Raw genomic sequence first — 20,231 nt, forward strand, 5'->3', positions numbered from 1 at the left:
CCTGGCACATTTGGAGAGAATTTGCCAATGTTTCTAGCAAGCTTGTCAAGGTCTCTGAGGTCCAAGCCATGAGATGATCTGTGGCTGGCTGGAGCAAATTCTTTTAGTTTAGTGGGGAGATAGGATTCTTCGGAGGGAGCTGGTGACTGTTTTGGCACTGCCCCCTTCTGATCATGTGCCAGTCCAGGAACAGGGGAGCCGGTCCTGCTTGGCAAAGGTGAAGTTGGTGTCCGACGTGTTCTTGACGGCTCACAGCGCAATTCAAATGCATGCTTGAGTTCCTCTTTAATACTGTCGGACTCTTCTCTGATGTAGTCAAGCTGACATGTTAGGCGGCTGACCTCATTTCTTGACTCATTCAGGTGAGTTTCGAGAGCTTTAATTCGGCTGTTCTTGTCTCTGAAGTCAGCCTTTGCTTTTTCCAGTAGCTGTTCTGCGTACTGTAGCTTGTCGGAGAGATCAGCGTAGTCTGCTCTGCCTCGTTCCATTTCTTGCGTAGTAGCTGCTAGGGTCTCTTTTAGCCTGTTGATCTCCTCTTTTGCGCCTTGTTCCACTTCATCAGGCCCTTCTTGTTGTTCCTGAGCCTCCAGCTCCAGCTGTTCGATGCGTCGTTGTGCGCGTGTCAGCTCCTGCTGGCGATGGGCGGCTTGCCTGTCACTCAGTTTGAGGGTGGCGATGAGTGTGTGGCTTAAGGAGCCGGTGATCTTGGCTAGTTCTTTGTGACTGTAGCTCTGGCTTGGGTCTTGTTTCATGAGGCTTGCTATATTGTCATCCAGCTGGTCCTGTGTCTGATGCTTTAGTGTTTCAGCGGCTTTAGGTAGGATGCTGTCTGTTACAACACTTAGCCAGGTCTCCAGGTCCTCCCAGTGTCCAGCAGGGTCTGTTGTGCGAGACATGTTTTGGCACTGCGAGGGTGATCTAAACTGACACAGACCTTGAAGAAAAGAACAAAACAAAACACAACAAAACAAAACAAACAAGCAGGGCAAATCAAAGGTGTAATGGTGCAATGTCAAGTGTGGGCTAATGGGAATGAGTAATGAGTGTGTAAATGTGCAGGTAAGACTGGTTCTCGACTGTGGTCCTCTCGTGGATGTGCTTCTAACTCGGAGTCTCTGCGAAAAGAATCAGTAAGCACACACAGATAGCACAGCTCGAGAACAGCAGAAGAAAAGAAGAGCACGAAACAAACAGAATAGCATTTAGCAAAGAGCAGAATAATAATTGGGGTGCTTCCAGTTTTCCTATAAAATGAAGTTTCTGTCTTTAACACTGTTTGCAGAATGAGTTTTGTGAAATTTTAATTTAGGAGAATGGTTCTAGACAGGGGTTTTGAAAAGGATTTCAAGGTACCAGGACTGTGATTGTTATTAAAATTCCCTTCGGGGCGAAAGAAAAACAATAACAATGACAGTATTGGTTTCTCAGCTAGTAGGATTGACAACCATGCACCACTCAAAGCGCTTCTAGGTGCGTGCTCGGGGTTTATGGACGCCTACCAGTCTCCTTGTCGACCTGCTTGAGCCTAGGCTGGGTAGGATAACAGGATGAGGAGGGAAGGTAAAGTGAGTGTCATACTATTTTAAAAGAAGTGTTCCGTTTCCCAAATATTTGTTAAATATTTCTCAAACACTCTGCTTTTATGACTTTCACAGGTACAAATCCAAAAACCAGCAGCAGTAGTCAAACCAGAAGAGGACAACTGAGAGAGAGAGAGAGAGAGAGAGAGAGAGAGAGAGAAGAAGAGAGTGAAGTTTTGCTCCCAAAATTTTGAAAAATTACAGGGTTGACAGAGTGGTGGCGCTAGGGAGTCGCTACACCTAGGGGGTTAGCTTGCTGCTCTAGCAGGACAAGTTAACTGACCCAAGTATTGAGGAAGACCCCAAAATTTTCTTTAAATAAATGAATTAAATCAAAGACTGAGGGAGTGAAAGTCTGAGACTAAACTTTATTTTAAATGAATTTTTGAATTTAAATTTGGAAGTTGTGAATTAAAATTGTAATGGGTTCAGCATTAAACATTGAGAGCAATTATAATCAAACTAATCAATCAAGTATCATCTGAATTAGGGAAGCCCAAATCCTAATTAATGACTAATGAAATTAAAATTTCAAAGCAATAATGACTAGTTAATGATTAAAATTGCCAGATGTTTGTAAGCAACTACCATTAACTTAATCCACAAATATCCATACCATATGAAAGCTAAACTGAAATTGATTATGAACTTGATTTTCAATTAAAATTGAAATTGAATTAGAATTCCAAATCAAAAATTCATAATCCCTGATGTCATTAAAATCAATAAGAGCAGTTACAAATAACAGGAAATGTCATTAAAAGTAATCAGGACGATTGCTAATTATAAAACAAAACCGTGTTTAACTGATAAGAGTAAATTTAGGAGAGAGACCACTCTTCAACAAATGAGATTAACAAAACAGGTTTATTAATTTAGCATTTGTCACATTCTCTCAAATGGGAGGATTAGATGTGATAAGTTAAGATAAGATGTGTAAGTTAGAGAGAGAGAGAGAGAGGTGAAAGCACTAGAGTGAATTAAAGTTCAGTAACAAAGAAGTCATTCCAACATTGCAACATTGCATTCAGACCACAAACTGCTATGCTAGCCACTAGCTCTTTAGCAATGCTACTAGCTTTAAATAGACTGTAATGCAACCGCGCTAGTTTAAGCTAGCTCAACTTATGCTAGGCTTTGTTTACACACAGTCAAATATGGCGCTGGCAGTCTGCGCATGCGCACTTAAAGGTTGTTCCGGAAAAGGTTTCTTAGGGCTTCCGGGTTACAGCTGTCACTGTCGTGGTGACTAACGCACAACAAAGAATACACTCGTTCTATACTCTTTGCACACAGATAACAAATAATACAAACACAATAATTATTGAACTGACAGCGCAGTTCATTCACAATGAACCATTCAGCTTCTCGCGTTTCAGAGCTGAACAACCCCCACACGTTAGAGTGAGGCACATTAATCCACAGATTTTTCTGCAATTAATAATTAACGTTACTGAGATCTCGGCGATCTGAATCATTCGTGTCAGTTTCTGGACACGCAACAACATGCAGGATTTACTGCAACAAACACTTGATCAAGAATTTTCAAAATAATCCCATTCAAATCAAACTCAGACACGCATAGTGTTTAGAGTATTAATATCTCATCTCACGAATGAGCGGATATAGGCGGCACATTAGGTAGCTACTCTCTAATGTAACCATGCAGGGATTTTAGCTTAGTTGAAATAACATTGGAACACGCAATATTATCCACTAGCTACAAGGCCTAAAGAACAAAAGCAAGGAACACGCTTACTCTGTCCTGGTGCGCTCTCAGGCGACTTTCCTTTTGTCTTGGCAGACAATCTTAGATTCATTTACTGCAGTTTTAACAACAACAACAACAAAACGTACAGACAAACAACTCGAGTTCAGATTTCATTCATCCACCGCGCCTTATGTGCAATCATGACAATCAAAAACCTCGTTTCTGTTTCTAATCTATTTTCCGGATCAATAGAAAGATACAATCACACAAGTTACTTGTTTTGTGTACAAATTAGATTAAACTGCACGAATTATCTCCACCATTAATATGTAAGGACGTAGCCTATTTATTAGCTCAATTTAATTGTTACAGGGAATAAGAATTGAATCAACTGTAAATGATTCACTGTAAATGATTCAGAATTAATATTTAACACTTCATCATTATTCTTATTATTGTAATTATTATATTATTATAAGCAAGAGGTAACTTTTAGGATCTTTTGAGTTTAAGGCAGTAATTTGATACACAACACAAACTCGTATATGTGAAAATCAAAACAAGATTTATTGACTACTTCTAATGATTACAGGAAACTAAGGCTAAACACACACACACACACACACACACACACACATACATACATGCACACACATTCGCGGAGTTGATGAGTTATGAAAAGTCCCAAGTTCAGTGCTAACTTAACTTATAACCTGGAAGAAAATCACAAAAGCAGAGCTTTGGCTTGATTCTTTAGGTTTAAAGGAGTTTCACCAGTTTCCAGCAAGAGAGAGAGAAGCTTGCTCGTACATGCGTTTGCTCTGACAGCTGAGGTAATCGGGTTGTTCCGTGACTCGTGTACAGCGGAGTCCCGCGTTCTGGATTGGCTGTCTTTCAGGTGACGTCTTCTCGGGAAAGCCCTGTGGGTTGCGCGGAAGCTTTGAAGGATGTTGCTGTTCTGATCTGAGCGTCTGGCTTGAGCGGCTCTCTTCTTGGGAGACTTTGGTCAGATATTTCGCAGAGGGTTTTGGAATCTGGATGTGACGGCTGTTGATCAGCGGCGTGGCTCGTAGTTCAAGACGACGACTGTTAGATGGAAAATCAGCCCCGGTCAATCAGTTCTCAATGACCCATGCGACTTTTCGCCGTGGTCAAAGTAGCGGTGCTTCGGCTACTTCTGACCGATTTCTGACTTCCAGCTTCTGACTCTGACCTTATTTCATATTTCTCCACTGACGTTAGCTTGTTCGGACAGCATAGTTTTAAAGGAGCAATTCTGACTCCATCCTTCAGATGCGATCCTCCAATGAGACGTTGCTACGGAGATTAGACACGCCTCGTCTATTGTCTATTGATCACATCGCGTGATATCTGCAGAACATTCTCCTGTTTTATTAACAACTTTATAAAGTTTCTTAATATTTTCCTGATACTGAATTTCAATGTTTCATTCACACAGAATTACAGAGAATTATAAATTCTGCACTTAGAGCTCAAACACGACACACTTCTTACACACATATTACTAGACTGACCTAATTAAAACAATGATTATAAGAGAAAGAAGATGCATCCAGGAATACAAACATACAATGCATTGAATCCAACATGTTAGTAATCACATCATATCAAGTGTTATTCTGGATATAGTTAATACTTTAAGTAATCGACAATTGTCCCTTTTGAGATTCAAGATTGAGTCCTTAAGCATAGTTTAAACTTTGACCGGAGTCACGAGTGACCGGGTTAGGATGGATTGCTCACACAAGGGAGGTATTGATAGGACAGATTCGTCTTTAAATCCATTGATGGGTGTTTTCCTGTTCTGTCCGATAATACAACAGGGTTTTGTGAGAGAATCAATAGATTTAATGTGATCCGATCCACGTGATGGGTTCTGATTAGTTTATTGCTGATGAGCAAAGAAGTCCTTTAGACAGAGTCCTTTGTTAAAAGAAGTCACGTCATCACTTCTGTAAAAGCTAGGTTTTTCCTGTCAGGAAATGGATCTTTTGGACCAAATGAAGCTTTGTTCAATCATGCCTCTGGCTGATAAAGCCATTTGGTAACGTCTGTCGAACTAATCCCAACAAGAACTACAACTGATTTCAGCCGCAGACTGATTAAACAACTCCACAAACAGCATTACCAGCTTCACTTATTACTAACCAAACTGACTTTATTACTATCAGATGTCTACAGAAGCTCTTATGAGAAATAACAGAAGCTTAGATGTTGATGTTTTATTGAAAATAATAGTTTTGTTTGCAGTCACCATTTGATCAGTGATCATTGTTTGCTTTAGTTGGACTCTTGACCCTTGACATTTTAACATGATTTTTTTCTCTTGCTGCTGTAACTGTTTGTTGTGGTGAGAACAGTAAGAGAAAATTGATGATATTGTTAATGATACAGATGTTATCATCATATAGTGGCCTTATTTGCAATTATATTCTCATCATCAAGCAGCCGACAGCATCTTATTGTCTTTTCTCTTGCTTATCTTGCCATAACAACCTCAGTTACAGGAGCCATAAAAACTCTAACATTAAAAAGTCAAGTCAATCTACTCAACTAAAGAAAACACTGATCACCATAACGGTGACACATAAATAATCAAAAAAACTGTTAAGTCTCAATAAGAGCTTCTGTAGATGCATAACATACATAAAGTCAATCTGGATAGTAAAAAGTAAAGCTGGTAATGCTGTTTGTGGAGTTGTTTAATTCTCATCTGCTGAGACCTTGAGAGATTTTATGTCTTCTTTTATCTTCAGTTGATTTCATCTTAGGCCGTGGCTGAAGTCAGTTTTAGTTCCTGTTTTTCTTTGCTTCAGTGATTCTGCTTGATAACAGCAGCTATCTTCAATAATGCTTAATCATCACTTAATCATCGCTTTATTATCTCATTAACTCCAACACTGATTCAGTGTTACATTAAACAGACTGTAGTGTGCACACTGAACAGTTCATTTCATTCGGGCTGGTCACCATGATTTTGCCAAGTAAGACATGTTCCTGGATCAAAATATTTTGTTGATCCTGGAACAACATTCCTGTCTGAAAATTTAGTCTTAAAGGTGCCCTAGAATCAAAACTTGATTGCTTCCTCCTTCTTATATAAATCTCATTTGTTTAAAAGTGTTCCGGAAAACACGCGGATCTCAACATTACACCGACTGCTATGTAACAGTTGGGATCATTAATATGTATGACCCCAATATTTGCATATGCCAGCTCATGTTCAAGGCATTAGACAAGGAAAGGCAGTATTAACGTCTGGATCTGTGCACAGATAAGGTAAGACAGCAAGAACAACAGCGAAAAATGGCAGCAATAATAACTGACATGATCCATAATAGCATGATATTTTTAGTGATATTTGTAAATTCGTTTCTTGCTGTATTCACGTAGACAAGAGAGCCATCGCTATTTCCTTTTTTAAACACTTGCAGTCTGTATAATTCATAAACACAACTTCATTCTTTATAAATCTCTCCAACAGTGTAGCATTAGCCGTTAGCCACGGAGCACTTTCAAACTCATTCAGAATAAAACGTAAACATCTAAATAAATACTTTACTCACATAATTCGAAGCATGCATACAGCATGCATGACGAACACTTTGTAAAGATCCATTTGAGGGTTATATTAGCTGTGTGAACTTTGTAAATGCACTGTAATAGTCGAGAGCTTGTGTGGCAGGTAGCATGCGATTTAAATGGGCAGCGCGCTGCCAAAATCAGTGTATAGTTAATGATGCCCCAAAATAGACAGTTAAAAAATGTATTTAAAAAAAATCTATGGGGTATTTTGAGCTGAAACTTCACAGACACATTCAGGAGACACCTTAGACTTATACAACATATTGTGAAAAAGCATTCTTGGGCACCTTTAACCCTATAGACCTTTTTCACAAAAACCGGAAATACGTCATGGACGTGCAAACGTTTTTCCGCTTCGCGCTACTCGGCAAAATGTATACCGGCAGAGTGTTTTCTCTGAGCCTTTTAAACCTCCCAAAGCTCACCTTTGCAGATGTGGTAAAAATAGTGGACGCAAATTCCTCCACCAAGACCACTAAACTAGACAAAGGCTACAAATTCTTTCATGAAGAATTTATCCACGATTACCAAGGTAAATAAAGCCAATCGCTATAATGCTAGCTAGCGTTAGCGTTTAGCAAACTACCGCAAATACCATGTTATGCTGGACATTAGTGTTCTTCATTATGTCTGAAAATGAATTGTATCACAGCGACATACATTTGTAGTTTGCATTTTTCTATAATGATAATGCTATAATATAGTATAGCTGTTTGTTTTACAATTAGATACAGTAAACGGTGCAATGTGTAGCATTTTTTTTTACTGGCAGCACAAGTTAAGGCAGCATAAGTGAAGTTTTGTAAAACAGACTATTTTGTTTTCCTTTTGGCATTCATAGTATCAAATGTACTCGAGGAACAGGTTGTAGTGAGAGGTAGATGCTTCAGGTCAATGAGGAAGAACGAGGAGCCTCACAAACTGGAGGTTTGATAGTAAACAGAATGCCAGTTGGCAGAAGTTCTGAAGTTGCTGCTTTGGCCTGGTGTTTAATATTCTTCTTGCTGCGGTTGCAGCCCTTTCATTTTTTTCCAGTAAGTTCAGAGTAAGCGATCTTGTCAACAGATGTAATGATATAATATAAGTATTGTAATCTAACACATTTGTTATTTCTTATGATTGTGTAGATCTCACTGGGAACAGAAAGGGCAAACTTAACTGCCTTTAGATGTAGTTGTGTGGCTGGAAAAGGGTTTTGCAACCATGTAGTTGCACTCTTGTACCAGACTGCACATTTTTCACAGCTCTGCCTGCCTGTTGTTCCACCTCCTCTGGCCTGCACTAGTGAGTTACAGAGATGGCACCGACCATGAACACAGGTGGGTTTGTGATAAAATTAAGCTACCTTGTTTGTTTTTCTATTTGTGTATCAGCATGACCATTGAACATTTGGTTACTTGCAATACAATTTTTTTCTAATAATTGTGTCTGTTGTTATAGCCTAACTTAACTGTTTGTTTACCTTTTAAGGGGATCCATCCTGAAGCTGCCAGTGAGCTTGTTGTGCGAAAGCCAAAAACAGTGGGCAAGAGTGGTCTGAGGTCTACACTGTACAGAGCATATTCAGGTGCCAATTCTCCCTGTATGGTTTTTATGGTTAGTAGTATTCATTTTTTGTTTGACCAATAATTGATTGTTATTCTTTATCTATTTCTAAAGGACCACTTCCAGATCCTGACATTATGGCATCAGGAGCCAAACTCCGCCAGCTGCACCCCCAGTGTCTCATGGCTCTTGTTTTAGATGACTCAGAGGAGCTGGAGCTGACACCATCGAAATTTGGGCCTGTGCCACGTGGATCACCAATGTCCTATCATTGTCCACCTGAAAAAACCACTGGCTTCATATTGCACCACATGGCTCCAGAATTCCCAACTCTTCCTTTGATGCAGCATAGTTTGTCTAGCCTGCAATTTGTGCCAACAATACATCAGCTAATGCATCTCCAATCTTTGCAAGTATCAGCGGAAATGTCTTCTGAGTGTGAGAAGGGAACAAGAGAGCAGTCCAAATGTCCTGCATGGGCACAGCTTCGACGTTCAAGGCTGACGGCCAGTCGTTTTCGGGGTGCATGTTGCTACAAGAAGGGAAGTGTGGAGCAGGAGTCAGCAGCCAGGGCATTAGCTGCTCAAATGATCAGAGGCTCAGCGAGACAAACAACAGCAATGAAGCGTGGTTTGCTGATGGAGTCTGAGGTGCTGGCAAACTATGCTGAACTTGTGCGTGTGAATGTGCTGCCTGTAGGATTCATCATTCATCCTAACTCACCACATCTTGGAGCCAGCCCAGACGGGAGGGTGTATGATCCCTCAGAATCACCCCCATTCGGTCTTGTTGAGGTAAAATGCAGCACAAAGAATGATGTGTGTCAGGTTGCTCACCTCAAGATGCAGGATGGTAATGCCACTTTGAGGCATTCTCACACCTATTACTGGCAGGTTCAGGGCCAATTGGCAGTGTCTGGACTGGAATGGTGTGACTTTGTTACTGACACACTGACAACATTAACTGTAGAGAGAGTATGGCGCGATAATCACTTTATTACAGAAATGAAGGAGAAACTAGATTTGTTTTATTACAACAGCTACATGGATGTGTACATTGAATCAAATTAAATAATTTGTATGTTTATGTATTTTTATGTTAACTTTTTAAAAAGGCCATTGTCTGTAGCACTTAGAGGAGATAAGGTATTTAAATCATATGGATTCAGTTACCTTTTTCTAGTGTTTTTTTTTTTTTTTTTTTATTTGTACCTTTTAAAAACCTGTTCCAGTTGTATTTATTCAACTCAAATTGTAAATAAGTTATGAAAAAATACTTTCAAAAAGCTTCAAAAAAGTAGCTACTCTATGAAATAAAAGGATTCACCATTTTGATCAAAGTTGTTTTAATTACTGATCAATTTTTACTTTTCAATAACTATTGACAAATTGTAAATATGAAGTACAAAATGCAGGGAACCTATTGACTATTTACATATTTACATAACATTACAACATCATTTGATTAATTTATTCCTCAAGACAAAAAGGTCCCTGATAATTGGACAGGACACAACAGTTGAGCCACATCTGATTCACGCTTCCAATCAGTGTAAGTGGTACAGGGGAGTCCCAGATGTGGAAGGACTTCACTCTGGCTATCGCCCTCTCCACTATAATCCTGAGGCGGGCAATGGCTTGGGTTTGTGCCGTTTCTTCCTTGCTGAATTGTGCTGAATGCTTAAAAGGTGGAATGATCAGCTTTGCTCCAACTTCAGCAAGGAGGTCTTCAATAAGGAAGCCCTTATCTGCCATAACATCGTCCCCTGGCTCCAGTATGGGAAGGATTCCACAAATTTTGGTGATCTCCTTGTCTGAAATGCAGCCAGTGTAAAGAGGTGAGATGAATGTAATCAAACCACAGGGAGCTACTCCGATGAGGCCTTTCAGTGTTGTTCTGTTCTTGTAGTTGGAAAAGGTTTCTGACTGCAAGGTCAAGGATGAGGCGTTCTCCAGAGCAATTTCTGTGCAATCCAGACATTATTTCTGACATATAGGACAGTATTTCTGGAATTTCGGTGGCATACTTAATTTGACCTTTTCCCTTTTGATCCAGATTTTGACTGAGGACAGCACGATAAAAAGATAATTAGCCCAGGTGATGGTAACCCTGCTGACAGTGGCAATGCTCACATTAAACATGTCAGCAATTAGCTGCTCTTTCATGCCCACAGCAACCCGGAAAGAGTACATCAAAAACTCATCAATTAATGGCATGATGCGAGGTGGGCTGGGTTCAGGACAGGCTTCATCCCCGATCCTCTTTGCCTTGGTCCAGTACACCAGTCGAGAGGCAGATGGTGCGATAGACTCCCAAAAGATTCTAAATAAACCCTCAGATGGAAATTTAGTGTAGAATCTGATTTGGTCATCTGATGCCCAATATCTGCTGAAGAGGGTGGGAGATGGCAGGTCTACTCTCTTCAGTCTGGCTTCCAAATCTTCAATGTAACCCAGGGCCTCATCCAGTGCTCCTGTAAAAACAAATCAATTATATTAGTTAATAAAACTATAAATTGGTTAATACTATTAAAAAATATGCATTTATGATAATATTTTGTATTAATTGAAAAACCTAAATATAGCTTGCTTCACGTTTACACACCTCTGTGGTACATAAAGGATACATTAGATTTTGTTTCTCTTTATAATAATAAAGAGTCTCCTTAACTCCCTTTTGAGTGGTGATGTAACAATTAAAACTGTGTTTCTAAAACTAAACACTGACAGGAATAATATACACATTTTTAAATGTGTATTATCCCCCAACTAAAATTTTCTCAGACACCATGAATACCACTAAAGGATGCTGATGTATCACATTTTAAAACACTTAAAACATACCTGCAATGATGTGTACATTTTATATTTATAACACAACTGTAATGTTTAGACGTTATTTAAACCTTACCTGCGGGTGGGTGTGTCACATAGTCGTGATCCATTTTAATAGCCTTAGAAGCTGCACTGTTGTCATCCGCCTGGGAGGGGACCAGCTGACGTTTGTTCACCCTTTCAAATACAGACTCCCTTTTGAGTGGTGCTGTAAAATTGTTCCAAGGGAACAGGCTTGGGACAACACCACTTTTAAGGCGACTGATAGTTGTTCCACCGAAGTAATCCTCCTTGGCAAAGTGTCTGCTACAGACGTAAGTGTTGCCTTTCCTCACAGAGAAATTCGGCCCTTCTTCTCTTCTTACAGTATGAATCCACAAGTTTCTTGTTGCTTGGTCAGATGGAAATGAATGAAATGAGAGGTATGGTTGTTTTTGGTTACAACACGAACAACCCGGGACACAACAAAAACTTCTGTTTTTGGACTCTGCCATTTTTGCATTTCCTGCTATCTACTACTACGGTAACAGGAAGTGTCTTTGCACGTTCTCAACTAACTTCCGGTTAAAAATGCGGTAGTGTGAAAAAGGTCTATTCTACCCCTAAACCTAATCCTAACCATAACTTATCCCTAAAATCAGAGGGGACAGATAACATTGACGTAGAAACACCTAACCCTGTTTGCAAGCCTAAACCTGAAATAAACAGTAAACATGTCCCTCAAATCTGATTGGTTGATTGGAATGTTGTTCCAGGATCAACAAAGATGTTGGTCCAGGAAATGTTGTACTTTGTGAAATCATATTCACCTTCCAGCTAGCGGGACGTGTTACAACTGACTCAAACTGTGTTAAAATCTTACACATCAGTGTGTGAGTTTACTTGTTGTGTTTCTGACACATTCAATGAGTCAATGATTTTAACACAGTGAATGTGTCAGGACCAGAGGTGTAGTCAAGACCAGACCGTCCAAGACCGAGACCAAGACTATTCAAGAGGGAAGCTAATGAGATAATTCAAGTCATTAATCAAGCACTAGTGATGAACACCTGCTGTTAACAAGCAGAATCACTGAAGGAAAGAGGAAAACAACAACAACAACAAATAAAACTCCTGTGCTACTTTTGAACATGAAGACCATATTTGCAATGATCTCTTTGTCAAGTCCAGTCAAAAAAAAGTCTTACACATCAGTGTGAGTTTAGGAACAACACTTGTGTTAATTTTGACACAATAATTGTGTGATGATTTTAACACAGTAAATGTGTCAGGAAGGTGATCTGATAACAAGCAGAATCAAAGGAGAAAATCACAATTTTAAAGTCACCATCATGGGGATCAGGATTTACTTTAGTTGAGTTCTTGACCCTTGACTTTTTAATATTAGATTTTGTTTGGGCTTTTGTAATTTTAATAATAACAGCCAGACAAACAAACAGAAAAGACGATAAGAAAAGGTAGTGTTGGTTATGTTTTCACATAATCATTATTTGACCTGAATCACTGAACTGATTTAGAGCCCAATCTCTGAGTTAGATTTACATTATTGATTACAGCAGAACTGTGGACGAATTCTTTCTACGCACACACTATTTTATTTCTTGATAACAGATCGCTGCTAACTATAACACACCGTTGCCATGAAAAACAGAGCGTTGCCATGGACACACAGGATTCTAACCTTAGAGACGGAGCACACTATTTTCTTTAGCGGAAGCAATACAAGCGTTTTTAAATCAATAAACTCCTTTTTAAATCATCATTTTGTGTCAAATTATTGATTTATTTGGTAGGTAGTCAGCCTAATCAGCCTGTTGGGGTTGTATCAGCTATAACAACCGCCTCGCTCTGCATTATCCCTTACATAATTTAACATAAAAATAAAACTTTTTAAATGGCGAACTCAGAGTGTTTATTACAAATAAATGTCAATGAACAAACATGCATTTACACCACCCTCACTTTCCGCGCCCGTGATGTGAAGACCCGCACATGCATGTGGCAAAATAAGTAAGTTAACATTAAAAATATATAACCTGCTTAATGTGAATTCTTTGTCCGCAGTGTTTCCCGTCAGTTATGATGAAGCCGCGAACTCGTTCTGAACAGCTGATGAAAAAGCAGAGACGATTGTAGACGAAAATAAAGAGAGATTTTATCTTAGTTTTTATTTTATACAAAACATTTTCATCTCGTCTTTTTTCGTCAACAATAATGCATGTTAATTTAGTCTTAGTCAGCGATTTTGGACAGTGGTGCAGTCTTGTCATCGTCTCATCTTAGTCATGAAATCTCGTCTCATCTGACGAAATTAACACTACTGCCAGATAGAGTTGTCAGCGATTCTTCCTATTGTAAAGTCATGCAGTGTGAAACCTTCTGTCGCCGATCCATCGTGCAGTATGAACACAGCAGCGACTGAATGCTGGCCAAGATAGTCATGCAGTGTGAAAAGAACAGTGACCCGACTACTTTGAAAATCGTGCAGTCTGAACTCGGCTTTAGGCTACCTATTACATGTCATGCGTGACTTGGTGGGCGGGGCTAAACAGGCAGTGATGAAGTAGCCGTTGATCTTCTTCTGCAGAGGCGGAGCTTGCTGCCCTTTGACGTCATAGATCCCCACTTTGTCAATCCTGTCGTTTTCTGGGTCTGGTGTCAATTAAAGCTTTTATTGGACTAACAAGGAAGTTTTCAGCTCTAAAACTGATAGGATATTCTCATAATATGATAACCTCTTATATGTCAAAAGCTCAAGGAAAATTTAATTTCTCAGTTCATCACCCCTTTAAGTTATTTTAACAACATTACTTTCATGCAACAGATCAGGCATTTTGAATTAAAATCTTAAACACACTGGGAGAAAAGAAATCTTTTATCAATTTTGCCAATTTTGTACCCTCTTTGAAGGGTCAATTTTTGTACTGTTAAAGAAAGGTACAAAACTGGTCTCTTAAGGTACAAATGTCTACCCTATGCCAAGGGTACAGTCAGTGACAAGCCATTGTACCCCTAAAGGTACAATTATGTACTTTATTTTCTGAGAGTGCCACAAACATAAAAAAATAGCCACAAACATAATCAATATACAGTTGTCAACATTTGAAGTGGATCAAAAAAGTTAATCAAAATTGTCCTGAGACCTAAGTTGCCTTAAGAGGAAGGTTTTAGGACAACTTTGATTAAAGGTTTTGATCCACTTCAAATGTTGACTACTATAGTACTTTACATTTGCTAATTTAAAGGTGCTCTTCATTCAAAACAACTTATAAATGAGAAATTACAAGCATTTTAGGGGAAAAAAAGGGCAGCATGCTGGTCTTAGCTGGTTTATCCTAGTTTTAACTTAGTTTTAGTGGAAGATCCAGCATAGACATGCTTTTCACAAGCAAAACTTATCATGTTATTATGTTACTGGTGTGTATCTTGAGACAAAACAATGGCACTGGCATATTTTAAGATATTTCAGTGCAAGCTGCTTTCAGTTAAAACAATTCAAACATGCATTTTGGTCTAGGATTAACTTAAGCCTTGTCTGTAAAACTGGGGGTTTATGTATCCCAGTGCTCCGCCTTCTCCTGCTCTCTTCTTGATGTTTTCCAGTGTTTCTGCCTTTTCAGGCTCATTAATTTCCTTCATCTTCTCAATCAGCAAATCAATGTGCTGAAGTGTGAACACAGAGTCAGTGTTGAGAGCGATCATCTGCAGAGTTTCTACACAGTGAAAAGCTTCATTCACCAGCTTTATTTTCTTATTCTCTAATTCTTTTAGATCTTCTTCCAGCTTCTTGACCAAAGACTCACCGTCTCTAATCTTATCAATGTATTTCTTCTTTAATTCTTCATTTTTCCCCTTCTTCTTCCTTGTCTTTGTTACATACATTTTTGCTTCTTTGACATGTTCACTGTAGTGGCATTTATTTGTGCACACTGTACAGTAATTATTTTTCATCACGCTGCACCAGGAGAGAGGGGTGAATGACCAGCATCCTGGATAATGACAGTTCTCCTGACAGACGGTGCAGCACATTGCCACACTGGCTATAGAGTGATTAATATCAACCTTTACTTTGCGGGGCACTTCAACCTCATTCTCAAAGTTTTTATTGTTTTTGACATCTTTCTTGTTCTTCTCCAGAGCTTCTTGAGTTTGTTTCAGCTCATTTTGCTTTAGTTCCATCATGTGAACATGTGATCGTAAATTGGAGATATTTGCCTCCAACTGCTTCCGTTGTCGTAACACATCTCGAGTCATCTGCAAGGATTTTGGTTTTATGTTGTCAAGAAGCTTGAACAATCCTTCCATTCCTCTAAAACTGCGATTCCATGATTGATCCAGCCTCTGTTCATCTTCATCATCTTCCTCATCAGCAGCTTCTGACTGACAGTTGTCAAACAGGAAAAACACTGGCTTCTTCTTGTCATTCTCTGCACACTTGATTTTAGCCTCTTTAACAGCCGTCAGGACATTTTTAGGAGGAGCTCCAGTTGAGTGTGTGAAGAGCAGGACAATGTTTTCAAGAACATCTTTTCCAAATAAAGACTGAACAGAATCAAATATGTATCGTTGTCTGATAGTGGGTCGACTGTGATGTGCATTAATCACCAGACACACTGCATCTACTTCATGAACTCCTTCTGAAGATTTGATTAAGCTACACAAACTCTTGGCGATCTGTTCATCAAGATCAGCTCCACGAGTGTCTCCATATCCTGGCGTGTCGATGATTGTTAAATCAATTGGACTCTCTTGTGGATAAAACTCATAAACAGTGATGATGGAGGTCTGACTGTGAGCTGATGTTCGGTCACTCTGATCATCTGTGATCTCAAACCAAACCTTGTCTTCTCTCTGAACACCCAACATGTAGTTGATCATCACATTGATCAGGGTTGTTTTTCCTGTTCCTGTTTCTCCCACCATCAGAATGATTTTATGGGGTTTGTTTTTCTCTCTCTCTCCAAATGTAATTTTTCTATATTCAGATTGATCCAAATTTCTTCTCTTTGTTTTCAGACGGTATCGAGCAGGATTTCCATCTTCAATTAAGATGCTTTTCTTGATGAGACAATTTTTATTCTGTATAAAGCAGTACAATAACAAAACAACCAAAAATAAATGAATGTTTAAATGACAATGTTTTTATTTATCATAAATCATAATCAAATTCTAAATTGTGCACCAATGTCCCCCTTAAATATCACATGTCAGTTTTGATTTATAATGATTACTGGTTTAAGTTTTTAACACCTCTCTCTCTCTCTCTCTGTGTTATATACATGTGGAGAGATCCAGGAGATTCAGGCTCAGAAGCATAAAGTTTCTTTCACAAGAGCACAATTTCACAAGAATCATAAATTACAACACGCTTTGTTAAGTTAGTTCTGCAACGGATCTGTGCCTATTATATTAATATATGATTATTCTGCTCTTTCCTCAAATATCACTTACCTTTTCTTTTTTAGTCTGTTTTCCAAGTTGCTGTTATAAAATCTACAAAGAAATTAAGACTGTGCTCAAATGGCAGGTGGTTTTAATTCACTGGCTGTCACGTCTCAGAAATAGTAAGCAGAGGAAGTTACAACTACTAAAAATGCAACAGCAATAAACTAGTGGGTTTGTTAATACTGTGCTGTGCATATTACAGACTTTAAGATGATGACAACAGGAGCATTTGTTAATAGAATTAACTTAATGTAGTAAAATTAATATTACAATCAATTAACCTGTTTCAATGAAAACTTGGTTAATTGTTTATTAATTCTAAGAAATGTACATTTCCGGGTTATGGAAAATAACATTCACACTGTACAGTACTACTCAGAGCATATTTGCATGATTAGGGACTCCAATATGTTAAAAAAATGAGTGCTAGCCAATGGGATTACAGCTGGCCGGTGTATTAGATCATGTATAACAATGATCACGGCTTGATATACACACAGGGTTCCTACACATTTTCCATTTCCAGATCTCATTCCAAACGATTTCTGCCATTGGTAAGCCTCGGTCTCCTTTTCTGTGTTTTCTCTGCTACATGTTCCGGGTCCTACAGTCTTTTAGTGATTTTTAAATTAGTGTTTGATTGTTGAAATAAAGTTTTGTATTTAGTATTCACATCTAGGCCCTTCTCTTCTTAAAACCATGTACCTGTGTGACTTTTGTTGGGGATTAATCTACAAGTACTAATATATTCCCTGTTTAACAGGGTGGCGTAGTGACCATACCACTCGCTACATAGGCGCAAATATTTAATTTAACATTCTATTAATTTGATACATTTACTGCATAGACATCCTTTCCTGATTTGTCCATTCTGGTGGTCGGTGTTTGCTCTGTTCTCTATTGGTTGTTGGTATCGGAGCATTTTTATAGAGTAGCCTAGGAGTATGAGTAGCTTACACAAGCGCAGTATGACAGTTTCCCTAATTTTTTATAAATTCATAACTTTATAAAATATCTGCAAAGTGAAGAGAGGTGAAAAAGGTGAGGTGTAGGAACAAAATTGTTGTAGGGGGGTGTGGGGGCATCCTCCCCCAGGAGAAGATTTTTGTGATTTTACATATAAGCAAAGCATTCTGGTGCACTTTATGACAAGGACATAAATGGAAAAAACAACATTTACTTCAAGTAAAAAAAATTGGGAATTGACACAAATTTCACAATTGAATATGATTTTGATTCAGAAGCTTGCGATTTGATTTGATTACCTTTGATTCAGTATTGATTCATTTGTGGCCTATCAGGTACAGTACATGGCAAATTTCCTCAAAGAAAAAAAATCTCTCTAAACTAATGATTTACAAATACAATGCATATGCAATAGCCTATAGTGCATATTTTTAGCAAAAATGCTCCTCTTGAAGTTAATTTTTGTAGCTGAGTGTAAATGAGTGTGAATTAGAATTAATTAGAAAACTGAATAGAGCCAATAGTCTGGAAACAAATATTTTTCCATATTCTGATTTCTTTTTTCTATACTTTTCCAGACCTGGAAATTACTCAAATCAAATTCCATACTTTTCCAACTGCGTAGGAACCCTGTATACACGAATGGCTGTGTGTGTGTGTGTGTGTGTGTGTGTGTGTGTGTGTGTGTGTGTGTGTGTGTGTGTGTGCTTTTGTTTATATTACATTGTGGGGACCAAATGTCCCCATGATGTAATATAAACCTGAGTTCACCTACATCGTGGGGACCAGCCAGCGGTCCCCACAATGTAAATGGGTTTATAAATCATATAGAATGAGTTTTTGTGAAAAAGTAAAAGTTTGCACAGTTTCCTGTGAGGGTTAGGTTTAGGGGTAGGGGCAGGGTAGGGGGATAGAATGTACAGTTTGTTCAGTGTAAAATGCATTGAAGTCTATGGAAAGTCCCCACAATTCACAAAAACAAACATGTGTGTGTGTGTGTGTGTGTGTGTGTGTGTGTGTGTGTGTGTGTGTGTGTGTGTGTGTGTGTGTGTGTGTGTGTGTGTGTGTGTGTGTGTCTCCAATAAAGAAACAAGTAATTATTTCATCCAAATCAGGTTAGCTGTTCTAATTAAATTTGTACCTAAACTGTAAAAATGAATAATTTTATGAAAAACGTTTTTCTGTCAACGTTTTTTTCACTTTATTTAAATTAGGATATTTTACTTTAATTTTACGTTTTTTGTTTGGCAGCCGTAGCTGATAGTCATTGACTTTTTTTTAATGATTTATTTTTTTACAGTGTATGTCAAAAGAATTGATCCTCACCCTGATGTGTTGAATGGTTTCCTCAAAATCTTTGTTGATGTTTTCTTTGTGTTTAGGTTTCTCTTGTAAGGACTTCAGTGGAGTATGGAGCTTCTGGAACTGAAAGTGAAATACACCATTTCTATATGTTCATATTTGTAATCAGTATCAGCAAAATGGTAAAGAATACTGGTAAAATGGTGATTAAATGGTACTGAGATATTCATGTTTATGACAAGCATTTTATTCCTCAGAAATAACTCTGTTTTACCTTGATTTGATATGATTTTTTGTCCTCCTGTTTGAGTTTCTCACTATATAAACTGCAGATCTCCTCAGACTCTGATGAACGGCTCACATCTCTCTCCTTCAGGAACGACTCACACAAGTTTTTTAACGCAAGATTATATGGAGGATGATCTTTTGAGGATCTTCTCTTGCAGACAGGACACTCCTGAGTTTTGGTGGTTCTCCAGAACTGTTGAAGACACTCTTCACAGAAACTGTGACTACACGACAGAAGAACAGGAGCCTTGAAGATTTCACAGCACACGGGACAAGAAAGTTCTTCTGAAGATACATGAAGTGACGCCATTTTCACTGTTTGATCTCCAGCGATCTAAACTTTACTTTCACTTTCTGAACGATGATATAAAAAATGAAAAACCATAAGAAGAAAAAAAAGAACTGCTATATATTTTCAGAAACAAACTTCTCACAAATCCTAGTTAAATGTTTTTTTCTTCATCGTTCTTTGATCGCTGATTCCTTTTCGCTTTTGTTGACACAGAAAAGTCAGTATGACAGAAAGGAGAAATAACAAGTCAGTCTCTTCCTGGTAAGGTGGAGTTTCTGATCATTTTTGGGTGTATTAAAAGAGGCCAAATAAGAATTTCTTCAGGTTAAATTACGCATTTACAACATTTCTCTATGCAGCCCTTCCATTTGTTTTCTGTGTTTAAGCAAAAAGGTTAATCTACTTTTTTCAGTAATCTTTTTTTATCAATGCAAAAATGTTCAGGCTTTTTGATGAATAAGGCTGTTAGGGTTAAACTCTGCAGGAAAGTGGATCTCAAGGTCCGCAGTTGAGGACCTCTGATCTAGTGTGTGCGTACAGAGTATTGTGATGCTAAAAATCAGCTGAAACTGTTATTATATCTGTGGTCACCCACAGATTTAAAATCAGTCAACATTTGGAAATCGTCTAGTGCAGGGCTGTCCAAACTCGATCCTGGAGGA

General features: G+C 38.5%; 2 protein-coding genes and 1 long non-coding RNA gene across 4 annotated transcripts in view; all 3 read right to left on the reverse strand.

Annotated features, from left to right (window-relative positions):
- LOC137014248 (uncharacterized) overlaps nucleotides 1-20,231 on the reverse strand; it is a 439,549-nt gene that overhangs the window by 190,104 nt on the left and 229,214 nt on the right. The window lies entirely within an intron of this gene.
- LOC137014336 (uncharacterized) lies at nucleotides 9,772-13,850 on the reverse strand. Its single transcript, XM_067378609.1, has 2 exons — nucleotides 11,353-13,850; nucleotides 9,772-10,915 (listed from the first exon to the last, which is right to left on the reverse strand). The coding sequence occupies exons 1-2, from the start codon at nucleotides 11,768-11,770 to the stop codon at nucleotides 10,422-10,424; spliced, it is 912 nt and encodes a 303-aa protein (XP_067234710.1). The 5' UTR covers nucleotides 11,771-13,850; the 3' UTR covers nucleotides 9,772-10,421.
- LOC137014335 (uncharacterized) lies at nucleotides 13,849-19,804 on the reverse strand. The gene is made up of 3 exons (XM_067378608.1): nucleotides 19,264-19,804; nucleotides 19,014-19,112; nucleotides 13,849-16,355 (listed from the first exon to the last, which is right to left on the reverse strand). Exons 1-3 carry the CDS (start codon nucleotides 19,585-19,587, stop codon nucleotides 14,796-14,798), a joined length of 1,983 nt encoding a protein of 660 aa, XP_067234709.1. The 5' UTR covers nucleotides 19,588-19,804; the 3' UTR covers nucleotides 13,849-14,795.

This window comes from Chanodichthys erythropterus, chromosome 23 (assembly GCF_024489055.1).
Source record: "Chanodichthys erythropterus isolate Z2021 chromosome 23, ASM2448905v1, whole genome shotgun sequence".
Taxonomy (NCBI): Eukaryota; Metazoa; Chordata; class Actinopteri; order Cypriniformes; family Xenocyprididae; genus Chanodichthys; species Chanodichthys erythropterus.

What these genes read in the sequence shown, in the direction of transcription:
- LOC137014336 (XM_067378609.1), bottom strand. Translation starts at nt 11,770, where the DNA reads ATGGCAGAGTCCAAAAACAGAAGTTTTTGTTGTGTCCCGGGTTGTTCG. An exon ending in TGTGACACACCCACCCGCAG is followed by an intron (nt 10,916 to 11,352) that starts GTAAGGTTTAAA and finishes TTGTTTTTACAG; the next exon opens with GAGCACTGGATGAGGCCCTG.
- LOC137014335 (XM_067378608.1), bottom strand. Translation starts at nt 19,587, where the DNA reads ATGGCGTCACTTCATGTATCTTCAGAAGAACTTTCTTGTCCCGTGTGC. An exon ending in AAAAATCATATCAAATCAAG is followed by an intron (nt 19,113 to 19,263) that starts GTAAAACAGAGT and finishes TTTCACTTTCAG; the next exon opens with TTCCAGAAGCTCCATACTCC. An exon ending in AAACCATTCAACACATCAGG is followed by an intron (nt 16,356 to 19,013) that starts GTGAGGATCAAT and finishes TGCTTTATACAG; the next exon opens with AATAAAAATTGTCTCATCAA.